Below are 18,624 nucleotides of genomic sequence, written 5' to 3' on the forward strand. Positions count from 1 at the left end.
CTGAACGTTATTCCCTTTATCCTGTGGGTGGCTTCATTGTAATCACGTATTGTCTTTTCGTTGACTGGATAACATGTAACAAAAAAGCTTTTCACTGTACCTCGGTACACGTGACAATAATAAACTCATCTAAACTAAACTAATTAACAACACAGACCCAGCATTTTGGTTTTACTTCTCCAAACTCTAGAAATATTTCATGTAACGAGATCACATTTTACAATATTTTGAATACAATTTTCAGTTTGGCTGATGAGACAATACTAATATACAGTGGTGTAAGGTTGAATAAGGTTCTATTCTTAAATATTCCTTGGCTAATCATTGCTTCAATTCTTTTATTTAAGAGTGTCCAGGTCATGCATTGTTTCATTTTATATTGCAGAGCAGTTTTTTTTGTAAGTTGATGTTATTTTCTAAGCAACCCAATGCCCATGCATTGTTGAAAACAAGTGCACGTTCTTTCAATCTTATGGTTTATGGGCACAGGAGGGGTATTTTATGTAGTAACTTTGAGCTTTGTATAAATGTTTAACTGGCACGGGTGGTAGAGCTGCTTCCTCTCAGCACCAGACACCCAGGAGTAATCCTGACCTCAGGTGCTCTCTATGTGTAGTTTGCATGTTCTCCTTGTGGATGTGTGGATTTCTTCTGGGTACTCCCACATCCCAAAGACGTACAGGTTTGTAAGGTCAATTGGTCTCTGTAAAATTGTCACCAATGTGTAGGGATTGGATGCAAAAGTGGGATAGCGTAGATCTAGTGTGAACGGGTGATTGATGGTGGGCAGGGACTCAGTGGGCCCTGGGGCCTGTTTCTATGCTGTATCTCAAGACTAAACTCCTCTGCTTCCCATGGTAGATTGTGGTTTCCTTGGTAAATGGACGTCCAGGAGCCATGAACTTCTCCTACTCACCTGTCCTCCGTGACTTCACCAAAGCCACCAGCATCCGACTGCGCTTCCTCCGAACAAACACTCTCTTGGGACATCTGATGGGCAAAGCTTTGAGGGACCCCACAGTCACACGGAGGGTAAGTGCTGGTTGTATATCTGTATGTGAATGCCGCCGTCTAGAAGGGGAAGTACCCATAGGGGCTCACCATCACCAGCATTGACCATCATTGAGGGAAAATCACCTTCAATGACCCATTAAAACGAACAAGGCAAAAACATAAAACACTTTAAATGGTCAGCATCTGTGTAACAATAGGCAATAGATGCAGGAATAGGCCATTCGGCCCTTTGAGCCAGCACCGCCATTCAATGTGATCATGGCTGATCATTCTTAATCAGTACCCCGTTCCTGCCCTCTCTCCATACCCCCTGACTCCGCTATCATTGAGCTCTATCTAACTATCTAACAAGGTCAAGGGATGCATCCAATACAGCTTGGTTTGGCAACTGCTCTTCCCAAGAGTGCAAGACATTGCACAGAGTTGTGGACGTAGCCCAGTCCATCAGGCAAACCGGCCACCTATTTCCCTCCCCCTCCCACCCTCCCCCACCAACCAACTCCATCTACACTTGACGCTGTCTTGGGAAAGCAGCCAACATAATCAAGGGCTTTAGTCGTTCCTTCCTCTCCCTTCCCCCATCACTTGAAACCACGTACCACCAGATTCAAGACCACCTTCTTTCCTGCTGTCACCAGACTCTTATACGGACCTCTCATATGTTAACAGTGTATTACCAATGTCCCAATCTACCTTGTTGCAGTCCTTGCATTTTTTTTCCCCGTAGTTATTACACTTTATTCCCATTCTGTTTCCTTTCTCTTTTGCACTACCTGTTGTCCTCATCTGTGGTTTGATCTGTACATGGTTATGGTATGATTCCCTTGGACAGCACACAAAATAAAGATTCTGGGTGTTTTCAGGACAATAATGAACCAATACCAATAAACTAATGCTTTCAATTTGACTGCGGAGGGGAGAAAAAACAGGTTGGCCACACATTGTAGGGACCCAGATTTGGAATCTGAATGTGTGCTGAGTTAGTTGATCTGGACTGGACTGTCAGTAATGATGTTGTAATCACAGTCTACAGCTGGAGATGTGAATAGCTGCTCACACTTTGTATAGCTGCAGTTCACATTTGACATTTGCACAAATAGTAGACAAATACAATAACCACAGTTAGATGGCCTGCCAGTATTCAATGATGAAGCTTGCATTTTGATTTAAAGGCAAGTTTAATCGGGGGGCAGCACAGGGGCTCAGTGGTAGAGTTGCTGCCTTGCAGCACCAGAGACCCGGGTTCGATCCTGACTACGGGTGCTGTCTGTATGGAGTTTGCATATTCTCCCTGTGACTGCGTGGGTTTTCTCCGGGGGCTCCGGTTTCCTCGCACATTCCGAAGACGTGCGGGTTTGGAGGTTAATTGGCTTCCGTAAATTGTCCCTGGTGTGTAGGATAGAACCAGTGTACAGACGATCGTTGGTCGGTCTAGACTCGGTGGGCCGAAGGGCCTATTTTCAGTCTGTATCCCTAAACTAAACTAAACTAAGTTGGGCAAAATACTGACGGGCAATGATTGAAAGCAAGTATCAGCCAGTAAGAAAAGGAAATTGATTTCACAAACATGCCCCTATATAACGAGTTTTGATTGATTACATGCAGTTAAGAGTGTTTTACAAATTGATTAGCTTGTGTGTAAATCCAGTTGAATTGTTTGGCGGGTAGTTAATCACCTTTACATTTAATGTAAAACACCATTATAAAAGGTGTGGTCTGTAAATGGTGCAGTCTGTAAATGCTCTTCTCTTTCAGTATTACCACAGTATCAAGGACATCAGTATCGGGGGGCGTTGTGTCTGTAATGGCCATGCTGATGTGTGTGATGCTAAGGACCTGTCCAATCCATTCCGGTGAGTTTTGATTTGTGTGCTTTGCTTTTGATTATTAAATGACAATTTAAAATGGAAGCTACGCTCCTGAACTCTATTTTTATTGGTGAGAATAAGATCGGTGACGCAGCGGTAAAGTTACTGCCTCACAGCGCCGGAGACCCGGGTTCTGTCCCGACTACGGGTGCTGTCTGCACGGAGTTTGTACGTTCCCCCCGTGGCAGCATGGGTTTTCTCCAGGTGCTCCAGTTTCCTTGCACACTCCAAAGACGTACAGATTTGAAGATAATTGTAGGTTAATTGCCTTCGGTAAAAAATTGTAAAATTGTCCCTCGTACATGTAAGAAAATGCTCGTATACGGGGATCGCTGGTCGGTGCGAACTCAGTGGGCCGAAGGACCGGTTTCTGCTCTGTATCTGTAAACTAAAAACTAAAACTAAAGTTGAGGATTTAACATCAAAACAGTTTGTTTTACTCTATTCCAGTATTGAACCTATTAACTTGATTAGTTACATGCTGCTATGTTTAACGATGTGCTCCTGAAGGCAGGGATTGCTGTTCACGTACATTACCTTGAAAGGCCCAAGCCTTCAGGTATGTCAGTGGCAACGTGTTGGTGTGGGAACAATTGGTTCAAACAGTGGGAGGCATCAAAGTGAAGCCTGCATCCCGCGTGGGATGATTATACATCCCGTGTGGGTTCAATATACTTTCCAGCAGCGGTCATTAGTTAATGAGAGAAACAGCTTGTTCTGGTAGTTAAACTCGGAATAAATGAGTGCCACCTTGAGTTAGTACCAAGCTGTCCTGGGGTCAATGTCACTCTCAATAAAGATTTGCAGCTACGTTTACTATTGAGGGCGTGCAGCGTAGGTTTACTAGGTTAATTCCCGGAATGGCGGGACTGTCATATGTTGAAAGACTAGAGCGACTAGGTTTGTATACACTGGAATTTAGAAGGATGAGAGGGGATCTTATCGAAAGGTATAAGATTATTAAGGGGTTGGACATGTTAGAGGCAGGAAACATGTTCCCATTGTTGGGGGAGTCCAAAACCAGGGGCCACAGTTTAAGAATAAGGGGTAGGCCATTTAGAACAGAGATGGGGAAAAACTTTTTTAGTCAGAGAGTTGTGAATCTGTGGAATTCTCTGCCTCAGAGGGCAGTGGAGGCCAATTCTCTGAATACATTCAAGAGAGAGTTAGATAGAGCTCTTGAGGATAGCGGAGTCAGGGGGTATGGGGAGAAAGCAGGAACGGGGTACTGATTGAGAATGATCAGCCATGATCACATTGAATGGCGGTGCTGGCTCGAAAGGCCGAATGGCCTACTCCTGCACCTATTGTCTATTGTCTATTGTCTATTTACAGTGGGAATCATTCAAGAAAAAAATAGTGAGAGTTTAAGGCCAATTTATCCTGTTGTTGTCAAATATAAGCAAACAAATCCAGGGAACGCTGGATATCAAGTTGGATAAAGAAAACAAAGATAGTTTATGGCAGGTTTGAAAATGGGGAGGCCCTAAATAAAAGATTTATAGGGTGATGTTTAAAATAATTAGGCGTGAAAAAAAGGCACATTACATTAAAAGCAAAAGGACAACCAGGGAAATAATAGCCCATTGGGGAGCAAAGTGGCAATTTGTGTATGGAAGCAGAGGATGTTAATGGGGTGTTAAATGAACATTTGCATCTGTTTTCACTACATAGAAGGACATTGTAGTTGGAGAATGATGGAGAGGGTTGGTGGAATTTTGGATGAATTTACCACTACAAATGAGGTTTTGAGTGTTTGAGCCTTAAAGATGGAAAAATCCGTAAAGCCTGATGTAATTCCCAGGTTGCTGTAAGAGGCAAGGGAGAAGATTATAGGAACTCTGTCTAAAGTTTTCAAAACTTCTCTGACCGCAGTGTCATTTGATTGGAGGACAGTGAACATTGTGCCATTTTTCAAAAAGGGTTATAAGGATAAGCCAGGTAATTATAGTTCTAATTTGACCGAATGTTATGAGGAGGCGATTAAGTATCTTATTTCGGGGAGTCCCGAGCCAGGGGCCACAGTTTAAGAATAAGGGGTAGGCCATTTAGAACGGAGATGAGGGAAAACTTTTTCAGTCAGAGAGTTGTGAAGCTGTGGAACGCTCTGCCTCAGAAGGCAGTGGAGGCCAATTCCCTGGATGCATTCAAGAGAGAGTTAGATAGAGTTCTTAATGATAGCGGAGTCAAGGGATATGGGGAGAAGGCAGGAACGGGGTACTGATTGTGGATGATCAGCCATGATCACATTGAATGGCGGTGCTGGCTCGAAGGGCCGAATGGCCTACTCCTGCACCTATTGCCTATTGTCTATCTTGTTGATGGCGATGTACAGGTTTGTAGGTTACTTGGCTTTGGTAAAAAAAAATGTAAAATTGTCCCTAGTGTGTAGGATAGTGCTAGTGTACTGGTCGGTGCTGACTCAGTGGGCGGAAAGGCCTGATTCTGCGCTGCAAAGTCTAAAGGAGGCAATGCAATTTGAGCAGACTCATAAGGCAAGTGTATAGGTAATTATTTTTTCGTTTTAGAGATACAGCGCAGAAACAGGCCCTTCGGCCCGCTGGGTCTGCGCCAGCTAGCGATCCCCACACATTAACAATTTTTACATTTATCAAGCCAATTAACCTACACACCTGTCCGTCTTTGGAGTGTGGGAGGAAACCGAAGATCTCGGAGAGAACCCACGCAGGTTACGGGGAGAACGCACAAACTCCGTACAGGCAGCGCCCGTAGTCGGGATGGAACCTGGGTCTCCGGCGCTGCAAGGCAGCAACTCTACCGCTGCTCCACCGTACTGCCCATTGGTGGGATCCCAAAGATTATTGGAGAGATGATCCAGAGTTTTTGGTACATTTACTGGTCATTGACTCATTCAGACATGCATTTATTTCACAAAATGCTGGAGTAACTCAGCAGGTCAGGCAGCATCTCAGGAGAGAAGGAATGGGTGACGTTTCGGGTCCGAAACGTCACCCATTCCTTCTCTCCTGAGATGCTGCCTGACCTGCTGAGTTACTCCAGCATTTTGTGAAATATATACCTTCGATTTGCACCAGCATCTGCAGTTATTTTCTTACACATTCAGACATGCGTGATTATTATGCCGGGTTTGGTTCCTTATGAGGAAGGGTTCTGGTGTATCAGTGCGGTTGTTGACTGAATCTGCCATGTAATCATTGATTCATTGAGGAAGTGGGGTATGATCATTCTCACTGTAATGCAGGAAGGGAAGAGATACTACAGATAAAAGATTGTTTGTGTGGTTATTACCAAAGGTTCAGGGAACTTGCTGTGTGTTTCTGTGATTTTACACAGTGGCAGATACAATTTTCCCTGATGAGCCTGTACATTAATCACTGGATCGCATGCCTGGCTGCCCTTCCACTGCTGCAAAAGGGAACTGAATGACAGAGACCTTGAGTTGGATGACATTGGCCAGTGAAGTATTTACACTGTGGCTGGTGCTGGAGATCGTGTGAGTGCTGACATCCAGGACAGACGTCTGCCGTCTGAGAACCAGACTCCCTCGCACGTTAGAGGAAATTAATTTTTTGGGCCACATGTGATTAATCAAAGCTGTATAGATTAGGTTGAGGTTAACCAAATATTAGTCTTTAGACTTTAGAGATACAGCAGAGAAACAGGTCCTACGGCCCACCGCTTCCGCACCGACCAGAGATTGCCCTGTTACACCAGCGCCATCCCACACACTCTCCTACAGGGAGAATGTACAATTTTATTTAACCTACAAACCTGTTCGTCTTTGGAGAGTGGGAGGAAACCGGCACACCCAGAGAGACCCGGAGGTCACAGGGAGAACTTGCAAACTCCACACGGACAGCACCCACAGTCAGGATGGAACCCGGGTCTCCGGCGTTATAAGGCAGCAACTCTACCGCTGCGCCACTGTGTCGCCCTGTCACGTAAGAGTCGTTTGCAGATAGCGCTCATTATAGTTTTCAGCCGTGGAAACCTGCAGTGAGATGAGATGATCCAAAGCCTTTCAGTGAGTTTAGATCAGTTTTGTTCAGTTTCGAAATGCAGTACGGAAGCAGGCCCTTTGGCCCACCGACCCAGTGATCCCTGCACACTAGCCCCATCCTACACCTCAGGGACGATTTGCAATTTTTAACGAAGCCAATTAGCCTGTAATTAGACAAACGTGTACGTCTTTGGCGTGTGGGAGAAAACCTGAGCGCTCGGGGGAAAAGCCACGCGGTCACGGGGAGAATGTATAAACTCCGTCCAGACAGCGCCCGTAGTCAGGATCTAACCTGGGTCTCTGGTGGTGTAAGGCAGCAACTCTACCTCTGCGCCATCGTGCCGGCAGCTGGTGGCTGGCAGTTGAAACTTTGATTCATTGTAGATAATCCCTTGCTAGGATAGGAATTGAGAAATGAGAGCAAAGGCTCAAAAGGACGTCCATATGTCTTTTGAGAGTGTGTTGCTTTTAATTCTGGCAATGGTCGAGGGTTTATCTGGCATCCTGTGTATCATCAGGTCAATAGCTACATGCTTGGAATGTCAGCTTTTAAAAAGCAACATTCCTCTCTGTGGGCTGGATTTAAATTTCACACAAGATTTTGTTCATTGCAAACCCAAAAATGTTGACCCAAGGAAAAAGTTTCAGAGTATGAAGCCTGGAATGGTGAGATCGACCAAGGGAAATTCTTTGGGTAGATGAAGAAAATCTATTTCTGCTCTTTGTTTATTGTCAGAATTTCCTTTCTGCAGCCAACAGTGGAGGCCCACGTCGATAGATATCTTTAAGGTGGAGATGGACGGATTCTTGATTTATAAGGGTGTCAAGGGTTATGGAGAGAAGGCAGGAGAATGGGGTTGAGAGGGAAGGATAGATTAGCCACGATTTGGACTTTGTTGGGCTAAATGGCCTAATTCTGCTGCTACAAATTAATAAAATTATGCCTGTGAGGATGGAGACGTAGGAATATTGTCTTAAAAAGTAGCAGGTCTGAAGTTGCGGCACTTCTGAACTCTGAAACCTGGCGTTATGAGACTGATTATGGATTTTGTTTCTGGTCATTGCTTGTGTTGTGCTTGGGTTTTAGATTCCTTTTAGTTTCTGTCCCTTTTTTTGGTCTAAAGTTCCTGCAGAAATACAAATAATGTAACCGGGGCACCATTTATCCATGTTCTCCAGAGAGATGCTGCCTGACCCGCTGAGTTGCTCCAGCACTTTGTGTCTATCTTTGGTATAAACCAGCATCTGCAGTTCCTTGTTATTCTGTAATGTAAATGTTCAATTCTTTCTCTGTTACTTGATTTCTGAGTTTAAGCTCTTGTGGTCCGATTTTCTTTCTGATGGTCCAAAAAATGCTATGGATTAAAATCATGAACATTACATGGTTTTAAAATGCATGACACACTGGGTTTTGGTTAGCAGTGGAACTAAATGGAATATGATTGATTTCACAGTGCGCTTTATTGTAGCCCCCTTGTTACAGAGTCTATCTACTGTACATTTGGACAGGTACATGGATAAGAAAAGTTAAGAGAGATGTGAAAAAAAAACAGTCAAGTGGAATTACTGTAGATGGGGCATCTTGGTCGCCATGGGCAAGTTGGGCCGAAGGGCCTGTTTCCGTGCTGTGTGACGACTGAACTATTTGGAAGCTGTTGCAATGATAATAACTGTGATTCAAGCTGTCTGATTCTACTTGAACGAGTTGCTTTGCCAAATTCAGCGGTGCCTTTGTTGTTGACAGTAGGCAGGTGGAAATTCTTAAATACCACACATACAGTCAACCATGGCAATTTCAATTGGCACTCTATCTTGTTCATACCACTACTGGAATGGCTGTTATAGGAACAGAATTAGGCCATTTGGACCATCAATTTCACTCCGCCATTCGATCGTGGCTGATCAATCTTTCCCTCTCAACTCCATTTTCCTGCCTTCTCCCCATAACCCCTGACAACCGTACTAATCAAGAATCTGTCAATCTCCGCCTTAAAAATATCCATTGACTTGGCCTCCACAGCCGTCTGCGGCAATGAATTCCACAGATTCACCATCCTCTGACTCAAGAAATTCCTCCTCATCTCCTTTCTGAAAGTGCTTCCTTTTATTCTGAGGCTGTGGTCTCTGGTCCCACTAGTGGAAACATCCTCTCCACATCCACTCCATCCAGGCCTTTCACTAACCAATCCAGGTTAGTAAGAAGAGCCAAATTTATTGAAGACTTCTCCAGAGAGGCCACTTCTATTACACTGGACATCATTGTACTCGGTGGAGCACAGGGCCGGGGCACAGTTGAACAGGATCAGTGAGTTGCGTACACTAGCTGTGAGTCGCCAGGCAGTTTCATATGGACACTTAGCCTTTTAATTGTACAGGCAAAGGGATTGATGTTTGCGTCAAGCATGGGACCACAATGCCTGTACGAATATGGCAGGCACCACACTTGTGGCTTCTTTATTGTTTAGTTTAGTGGAGAGATTCAGCATGGAAACAGGCCCACCGAGTCCACGCCGACCAGCGATCGTCCTACACCACTAGCACCGTCCTACAACAGGGACAATTTCCAATTTTTACCGCGGCCAATTAACCTACAAACATGCGCGTCTTTGCAGTGTGGGAGGAAACCTGAACACTCGGAGATAGCCCACGAGGTCACGGGGAGAATGTACAAACTCCATACAGACAGCGCCCATAGTCAGGGTCGAACTCTGGTCTCTGGCGCTGTAAGGCAGCAACTCTACTGCTGCACCACCTAGTTGTATGTGTGCTTTCTGCCCAGGAACAGATACCCATTTTTCACAGCACCGTGTAAATTCAGGGTTTTCTTTCTTGCTGCAGACAGGTAGAGTATCCAGTACATATGTAGAGATCAATAATTGAACAAGAATAAGTGCTTTTGATGTATTAGCTTTTAAGGCCAAACGCAAGGAATCGTCAGCCTAAAGGAGGGAAAAGAGAGGGTGATGGTGGAACAGTAAACCAAATACATGATAACTGGACATTTTCTGACCAGCTCACTGAAACTTCAAAGCATCTACATAGTAGTATGGCATTTAAGAGCTGATCAAAGCAGTGCATACATTCATTCAGTCAGATTCTCGGAGCAAGCAATGTACCTGGTGTATTTTCTTTCCTCTGGGTAACATCTGTTTGCTTGCCTGTAGCATTCAGTAGTGTAACCCAGCCATTTTTCAAAGGTTAGCAGATGTGATTTTTTTCAAGTTGTGTTGGTAATTATCGCCAGGGTATCCTACCTAAATAGCCCACTGGGTCTCACTCTCAGTCATTTCAGGCTAGACTGAATGCAAAACAGAGTGTTATTCTAACAAGAACAGCATCTGGATTTAATTACAAGGCATTGTTTAGCAATTGCAATAAAAGGGTTTAAGTCTTAACATTTGCATATGTAGCTTGGAGAATTACATTCAAAATTGAGTTCCAATATTTAATTTATCACTTAGCGTCATAGAGCATGGAAACAAACCCTCTGCTTTAACTTGTCCATGCTGACTGAGATGCCCCTATATAAGCTAGTCTCATTTGCATGTGTTTGGCCTCTTATCCCTCTAAACCTTTCCTATTCATGTATTTGGCCAAATGTCTTTTAAATGTTGTTATTAGATGTGTCCATAACAATTGCCAGTGGAAGTAGTTGTGGGGGAATCTTCAACTCCTTCATCTGGTAGTTTATACCATGTACCCACCACCTTCTGGGTGAAAAAATTTGCAGATGATACTAAGTTGGGGGGTAGTGTGAATTGTGAGGAAGATGCAATAAGGCTGCAGGGTGACTTGGACAGGTTGTGTGAGTGGGCGGATACATGGCAGATGCAGTTTAATGTAGATAAGTGTGAGGTTATTCACTTTGGAAGTAAGAATAGAAAGGCAGATTATTATCTGAATGGTGTCAAGTTAGGAGGAGGGGGAGTTCAACGAGATCTGGGTGTCCTAGTGCATCAGTCAATGAAAGGAAGCATGCAGGTACAGCAGGCAGTGAAGAAAGCCAATGGAATGTTGGCCTTCGTAACAAGAGGAATTGAGTATAGGAGCAAAGAGGTCCTTCTACAGTTGTACCGGGCCCTGGTGAGACCGCACCTGGAGTACTGTGTGCAGTTTTGGTCTCCAAATTTGAGGAAGGATATTCTTGCTATGGAGGGCGTGCAGCGTAGGTTCACTAGGTTAATTCCCGGAATGGCGGGGCTGTCGTATGTTGAAAGGCTGGAGCGATTGGGCTTGTATACACTGGAATTTAGAAGGATGAGGGGGGATCTTATTGAAACATATAAGATAATTAGGGGATTGGACACATTAGAGGCAGATAACATGTTCCCAATGTTGGGGGAGTCCAGAACAAGGGGCCACAGTTTAAGAATAAGGGGTAGGCCATTTAGAACGGAGATGAGGAAGAACTTTTTCAGTCAGAGGGTGGTGAAGGTGTGGAATTCTCTGCCTCAGAAGGCAGTGGAGGCCAGTTCGTTGGATGCTTTCAAGAGAGAGCTGGATAGAGCTCTTAAGGATAGCGGAGTGAGGGGGTATGGGGAGAAGGCAGGAACGGGGTACTGATTGAGAGTGATCAGCCATGATCGCATTGAATGGCGGTGCTGGCTCGAAGGGCTGAATGGCCTACTCCTGCACCTATTGTCTATTGTCTATTGTCTAAAAGGGTGCTCCGGTTAATGTTGCATCTTTCCACTTTCATCTTAAACCTATGCCCTCGATTCCCTTACGCTGGGAGAAAGGCAGTGTGTATTCACCTTATCTTTTTCCCTCATGATTTTATACACCTCTACCATATCTCCTCTCACCCCTCCGACCTCCTGTGCTCCAAGGAACAAAGTCCTAACCTGCCCAATGGTTTCCTATTGCTCAGGCCCTTCAGTCATGGCAACATCTGAAGAAGGGTCTCGACCCGAAACGTCACCCATTCCTTCTCTCCTGAGATGCTGCCTGACCTGCTGAGTTACTCCAGCATTTTGTGAATAAATACCTTCGATTTGTACCAGCATCTGCAGTTATTTTCTTACAGTAATATCTTTGGAAATCGTCTCTGCTCTCTTTCCAGCTAAATGGCATCTTTCCCATAGCAGGGTGAGCAAACCTAACACCAATCTCCATGTGTGGCCTCACCAGTGTCTTGTACAATTGTAGCACCCCAACTTCCATGCTTAATTCCTTGAGTGATGAAGGCCAACGTGCTAAAAGCCTTCATTATCCTATCTACCTGTGACGCCACTTTATGGGAACTATGTTTTTATACTCCCAGATCCCTCTGCTCTACGCAGTCCCCAGGGCTTTACCATTTACTTTGAAGGTATTTCCTTCAACATGCTGTGTAGAATCCTTTGGGGGTCATTCTTTGAAACCTGACAAATAGGATATTTTTAAAAAGTGTGCCTTACTAGTTTAGAGATACAGTGCAAAAACAGGTTTTTTGGCTCACCAAATCCGCGCTGACCAGCGATCAACCAATATCCTACGCATTATCCTACACATTAGGGACAATTTACAATTTTTTACTGAAGCCAATTAACCTACAAACCTGGATGTCTTTAGAGTGTGGGAGGAAACCAGAGCATCCGGTGAAAACCCACATGGTCATGTGGAGAACGTACAAACTGCATACACACAGCACCCGTAGTCAGGATCGAACCTGGGTCTCTGGCACGATAAGGCAGGAACTCTACCGCTGCGCCACCGGAACGCACTGGCAGAATCTGTGCAGAATCTAGTTGCGGTTGAGTTAGGAACAGTGCCATTGCAGGAGCAGATTAGCAAGTTCCAGTCAGGATGAGACCACTGAACAAAAAGTAATTTGGTTTTGCCACTAATTAAACTAGTGGCATTTAAGCTTGAGAACGTTTGAGCTTGAACTCTGCAAGTTACTTCTGATTTATTCAAGTGACAGACAGAAAAGTATAATTAAGTCAATGTGCTAGTTCACATCAGGCCGAGGCTTCCAACTGACATGTGAGTTCATCGGAGGCCTTCAGTGTAGAGGATGCATGTGGAGATGTAAGGATTTGTTTACTCTGGGGAAGGAATCAGTGAAGTAAAAAAGCTCTACAAGATAACAAAAGTAGACATTTATTTTCTTAGTTTATCTACTGTTTCAATAAAGTAATCCTTATCCTTGCCATCCAAGAGGATTCTTTTGAAAATGCCTGTGAATGCATTTAAAGTATTAAACTATATTGTAAAGATTATTCGTATAGAGGATTCTTTATCTTGGGGTTTAGCGGTTTGGGTGGGATGTTGAGAAATGCATTTCAGCAAAGAGCGGAGTGCTGCTACAACTTGGTCAATGCCCTCTAATTCCAAAACCAGATTCCTGCATTTTAGCCTGAGCAGCGATGTTTCTAACCTGGATAATTACAAGACAATGTGTGCCCCTGACTAACGGCAGATTTGTCATGACTCTGTCTGATTACATGGTGTCATTTAAACCCTGCTGCACCAGTCTTCTAATAAAACATGCACTTTGACAGCCTACATTTAGCGAGGCACATGGATCCTAAGAAGGATCTGGTGGTCAATGGCAGGCAGAGTCACCTCAATGTTAGCTCGTAAACTCTTTGACTTGGGAACTCTTTGCTCCCTGAAATGGACGTTGTGTGAGAACCAGCAGCAATACATCTCCACCCAGAGGCTCCAAACCATCAGGCACACGGGTAGCACGGTGTTACAGTGACAGTGTTGCTGCCTTACAGTGCCCGAGACCCAGGTTCGATCCTGACTACGGGCGCTGTCTGTACAGAGTTTGTACGTTCTCCCCGTGACCTGCGTGGGTTTTTGTCCGGGAGCTCCGGTTTCCTCCCACACTCCAAAGATGTACAGGTTTGTACGCTAATTTAGTTTAGAGATACAGCGCGGAAACAGGCCCTTCGGCCCACCGGGTCCGCGCCGACTAGTGATCCTCGCACATTAACACTATCCTACACCCACTAGGGACATTTTTTACATTTACAAAGCCAATGAACCTGCAAACCTATACGTCTTTGGAGTGTGGGAGGAAACCGAAGTACTAGGAGAAAACCCATGCAGGTCATGGGGAGAACGTACAAACTCCGTACAGACACCACCCGTAGACGGGATGGAACCCGGGTCTTCGCCACTGCATTCACTCTAAGGCAGCAACTCTACCGCTGCACCACCGTGACTGCTCGTGCCACTGTGACCGCCTGAATTGGCTTCAATAATGTTGTAAAATGGCCCCAGTGTGTGTAGGATAGTGTTAGTGTGCAGGGATCACTGGTTGGTCCAGACTCGGTGGGTCGAAGGGCCTGTTTCTGCGCTGTATCTCTAATACTAAAACTAAAACAGAAAGTGAACCTTGAATCTGTCCCATTAGATCCTGCATTGCAGAGCGAGTGGAGGAAACGAGGGAGAGACAGAATTAAGAGGCCAGGGGGAGTTGGTGAAGGGAACAGGGGTTTTGTACAGGTGTGTTGGATCTGGAACCAGTCCTGCATACACTTTGCATCACGGTGCAGTTTGTGTGTGTCGGAGAGAGAGAGAGATGCATAGAGGAACAGACGAAGATTTTCCAAGTGTTTTATGACTCAAATCTGATTGAATGCAATGGAATAACTCTTAGCCCCTGGTTCAGCAGTTGTAACTTTAGAAGCCACAAACCATATCAGCACTGTGCCCGAGTATGAACCTCGGTTCATTCTGGGCTGGGAATGCACACCATTCTATTAACGCCTTTAATTAATCTTTCCAAGTATTAATCCATACTGAAGACTTAAAAAACTGCAGATGCTAGAAATCCAAAATAAAACAGAAAATGTTGGAAACACTCAGCAGGTCAGGCAGCATCTGTGTGAATGGAAATAGAGTTGAGGTTTCAGGTCAAAGATGCATTGTCAGTACAGTAAACCCTCACAATAACGTACCTCTATCTTGCGGATTTTGGTTATCGCGGACCAAGGCTCCCATTGCCCCCCCACCTGCCAGATAATGATGTGGAAAGGATCAGCCATGATCATATTGAATGGCGGTGCAGGCTCGAAGGGCCGAATGGCCTACTCCTGCACCTATTTTCTATGTTTCTATGGATGTTTCCACTAGTGGGAGAGTCTAGGTCCGGAGGTCATTGAGGGCAATGACCTCAAAATTAAAGGGCACTCTTTCAGAAAGGAAGTGAGGAGGAACTTCTTTAGTCAGAGGGTAGTTAATCTGTGGAACATTGCCACAGAGAGCTGTAGAGGCCAAGTCAGTGGATATTTTTAAGGCAGAGATGGACAATGTCTTGATTGGAACGGGTGTCAAAGGGGAATGGGGAGCAGGCAGGAGAATGGGATTAGGAGGCAGAGATCAGCCATGATTGAAAGGCAGAGTAGACTCGATGGGCCTAATTCCACTCCTATAACTTGTGAGCTCGTGCCACGTGGCATACTTCCGGCCGTGGGAGCGAAGAGAATGGGCAGCATGAAGTTGGCGTGAGTACCGGGCCCGTCCCTGGTGCACTGAGTGTGGGCCCGGGGGCAAGGCCGCTCCCTGGTCTTTGAATCCCCCCTTTTTTAAACCCCCCCCCCCTCCAAAAGCCACATTGCTTCCTTCCCAGCTTTGGGTTAAACTTTACCTCCCCTCACTCGGTGAAAGCGGACAATTGGCAATAACAAATCCTGTGCTCCATCATTGGGAGACTTTACTGTACTGCGATACAGATGGAAATGTGTTAAGTTGCAGGGATGGTGGAGGGAAGATGGAGTAGATTAGCCGCTGTCTTTTGAGCCCTTACTTATAATATGCCAATGATACTGCTCCCTCAGTATCTTCAAAGAAAATTATTTTGCTTCGACCTTCCTCCCCTCCAACAACAAAACTCTCCTTGGCTGCAGATCCAACACTGATTTTCCGGCAGCCAGTGGCCCGGCACCTCCTTTAATCCAGACAAATCTACGAGAGCGCACTTGAAATCCCCCCGAAAATGTGGCCCCTGGGCCGGGCGAGGCGGCCGATCTTGACGTCATTGGGCCAACCAGCGGGTTGAATTTTGCCCCCTGCGGCGGGGACTCTGGAACTCCAGCCCAGCCGGAGCCGGCAGATCCGTTCCCATGGACGACTTTGCGGCCCAGTAGCTCAGCCCCCCCCCCCCCCCCGACGCCATGAGCTATGTTGGTCTGGCAAAACGGACAATGCATCAAGGCTCTGGAACCAAGGGTGCCGGAAAATCAGTGGTGGACCTGTACTCTGTCCTGGCTCAGTGTATTGAGTTCATTTCCACGTGTACAATGTGGAATTTCTTCTATGTTACATTTATCGCATACTTAATTGGGCAAGTGGGTTACAGTAACCTTATTCAATCATTAGCAAATATTAGGTGCAGCGCGATATCCAACCAGTCCCCTGGGGTCATTGGTCATAAGTTGGACATTTGCCTTGCTTTCTTCAGTCTGCAAAGCCTCCAGTTATCAGATCAGATTTGCATGCAACATGCCAGCTCAAGGTTTTATTGTAATCTTTCCTCAATTTAGGTATGTTTTCCAAGCATTGCCAGATGCCTTTTGAAAATGAGGAAAATATTTTTGGGGACCACTATTTAAGTTTAGGTTTATTATTGTCACGTTTACCACAGAGCAGTGTTTCGTGAGCTGTCCAATCAAACCAGATAAAACGTAGGAAGGAACTAACTGTAGATGCTGGTTTAAACCGAAGACAGACACAAAATGCTGGAGTAACTCATCTCTGGAGCATCTCTGGAGAGGAGGAATGGGTGACGTTTCGGGTCGAGATCTTTCTTCAGACTGAAGAAATCCAAATCAGATAATACTTTACATAAACGCCATCAAGTCAAACTCAGGTACAATAGGTAGCTCAAAAGGAAAGATACAGTGGGCAGAGTAGAGTTCTCAGCATTGTAGTGCAACAGTTCCAGAGACAAAGTTCAATGCCCGCAATAAGGTGAAAGAAAATTGGACTGTGCCCTAGCTTATGGAAGGACCTTTCAGAAGCCTGATACCAGTGGGGAAAAGAAGCTGTTTCTGAGTCTGGTGGTGCGCACTTTCAACTTCTGTATCTCCTACCCAACAGGAGTGGGCAAAAGCAGGAATAAACGAGGTGCGAGAGGTATTTGATTAAGCTGGCTGCTTTGTCAAGCCACATTTCGACCCGAAACATTACCCGCCCCTTCTCTGCACAGATGCTGCCTGACCCATTGTGTTACTCCAGTACTTTGTGTCTGATAATGGTGGGGAGTCCGATCTGTGTGATGGACCTGGTTATATCTACAACTCTGGAATTTCTTGCAGTCTTGGGCAGTGCTGTGCCCAAGTTAAGCTATGATAAACAGTATGCTTTCTGTGGTGCATTGGTAGAAGTTTGGGAGAGTCATTGAGGAAAGAATTCTCTCATTTGTGAGAGAATTTCCTCAGTCTCGTGAGGAAGTCGAACAATGGAGTGCCTTCATGGCCATCACTCCAACGCGGACGGTGACCACTGTAATGGCAGCCTGGATTTGCAGTGGCATTTGTGAGTTTTGCTGCTTGTTCTGCAATCATCAATGCAAAAGAAAGACTTTGATTTTAATGTTAGCAAGTTGGTAAACCTTAAGTGGCTAACAGTGAGAAGCACCTTCATGGTATAAGTACAGTACTGTTTGTATTGGCACAATATGTTGGTTAACTCTAGGTTTCACACTTAAAACCAGAAACATGAAGTGTTGCTAAAATTAATGAATGGCATTGCCATCAAATAAATGAAATAAAACGAGAGTTGAATCTGAATCACACAAGAGCGTGACTGGACATTAAGGTGGGACGCAGTTTAAATATTCTACACTGTTCTGCCGCATAGCATTGATTTAAAGCTTCATGGTCACTTTCCCCGAGCTAACAATGATCTATTCTAAATTTCCCTTGAACTCCGTCTCCTTTGATGTCTCATTTTCACACCTCACCCTTCCATATCTCTGTCTCCTTCTTCCCTGACTCAATCTGAAGAAGGGTCTCTACGCGAAACGTCACCCATTCCTTCCATCCAGAGATGCTGCCCGTCCCACTGAATTACTCCAGCATTTTGTGTCTATCTTTAGTGTAAACCAGCATCTGCAGTTCCTTCCTACACATTAAGGAATGGGAGGTCCCTGTCTGACACGTTAACTGTTTCTCTTTCCACACATACTGCTTGATCTGCTCAATGTCACACGTACACTAGTTCTCCATCACTTATTCTGGTTTTATTTCAGGTTTCCAGCATTTTCTTTTTTTTTTAATTTGCGTCACTATGGAACAGTTGCGTCATTAGTTGAGCACAATAGATTATTCCAGTGCAGATGCTCACTGCACAAGGACTGTCCTTTTATTCGGATGTTTGTTGACCTCCACTTCACGGCTGCTCCCATCTACACTTTGGGAATCAGCCAGCATTCTTGGAAGCTCCCACTCGCCTGTGGGAGCGAACAGGAAGGGAGATAGGAGCTTCTGCATCATAGCTGTTCTGCGAGGGTGGGGGGGATAACATGATGAAGGTGCTGACAAAGCAAGGCAGAGGGAGAAAAACTCAAGTGAGATGGGGGTGGCACGGTGGTGGAGCAGTAGACCTACTGCCTTACAGCGCCAGAGACCCGGTTTTGATTCTGACTATGGTTGCTGTCTGTACGGAGCTCTCCCCGTGACCTGCGTGGGTTTTCTCCGAGATCTTCTGTTTTTCCCACATTCCAAGGACCTACAGGTTTGTAGGTTCGGTCTGAAGAAGGGTCTCGACCCGAAACGTCACCCACTCCTTCTCTCCTGAGATGCTGCCTGACCTGCTGAGTTA

The 18,624-nt window shown here is 45.3% G+C and overlaps 1 protein-coding gene across 2 annotated transcripts in view; it reads left to right on the forward strand.

Annotated features, from left to right (window-relative positions):
- lama5 (laminin, alpha 5) overlaps positions 1-18,624 on the forward strand; it is a 277,790-nt gene that overhangs the window by 87,158 nt on the left and 172,008 nt on the right. For both annotated transcript variants that reach the window (XR_013548716.1, XM_078418700.1), the window contains exons 5-6: positions 862-1,032; positions 2,770-2,867. Coding sequence is in view for 1 of the 2 variants with exons in the window: in XM_078418700.1 (XP_078274826.1) it covers positions 862-1,032; positions 2,770-2,867 (269 nt within the window). In the remaining variant the exon portion in view is untranslated. The remainder of the gene's footprint in view (positions 1-861; positions 1,033-2,769; positions 2,868-18,624) is intronic.

The sequence above is a fragment of the Rhinoraja longicauda genome, chromosome 22, assembly GCF_053455715.1.
Source record: "Rhinoraja longicauda isolate Sanriku21f chromosome 22, sRhiLon1.1, whole genome shotgun sequence".
In the NCBI taxonomy this organism is placed as follows: Eukaryota; Metazoa; Chordata; class Chondrichthyes; order Rajiformes; family Arhynchobatidae; genus Rhinoraja; species Rhinoraja longicauda.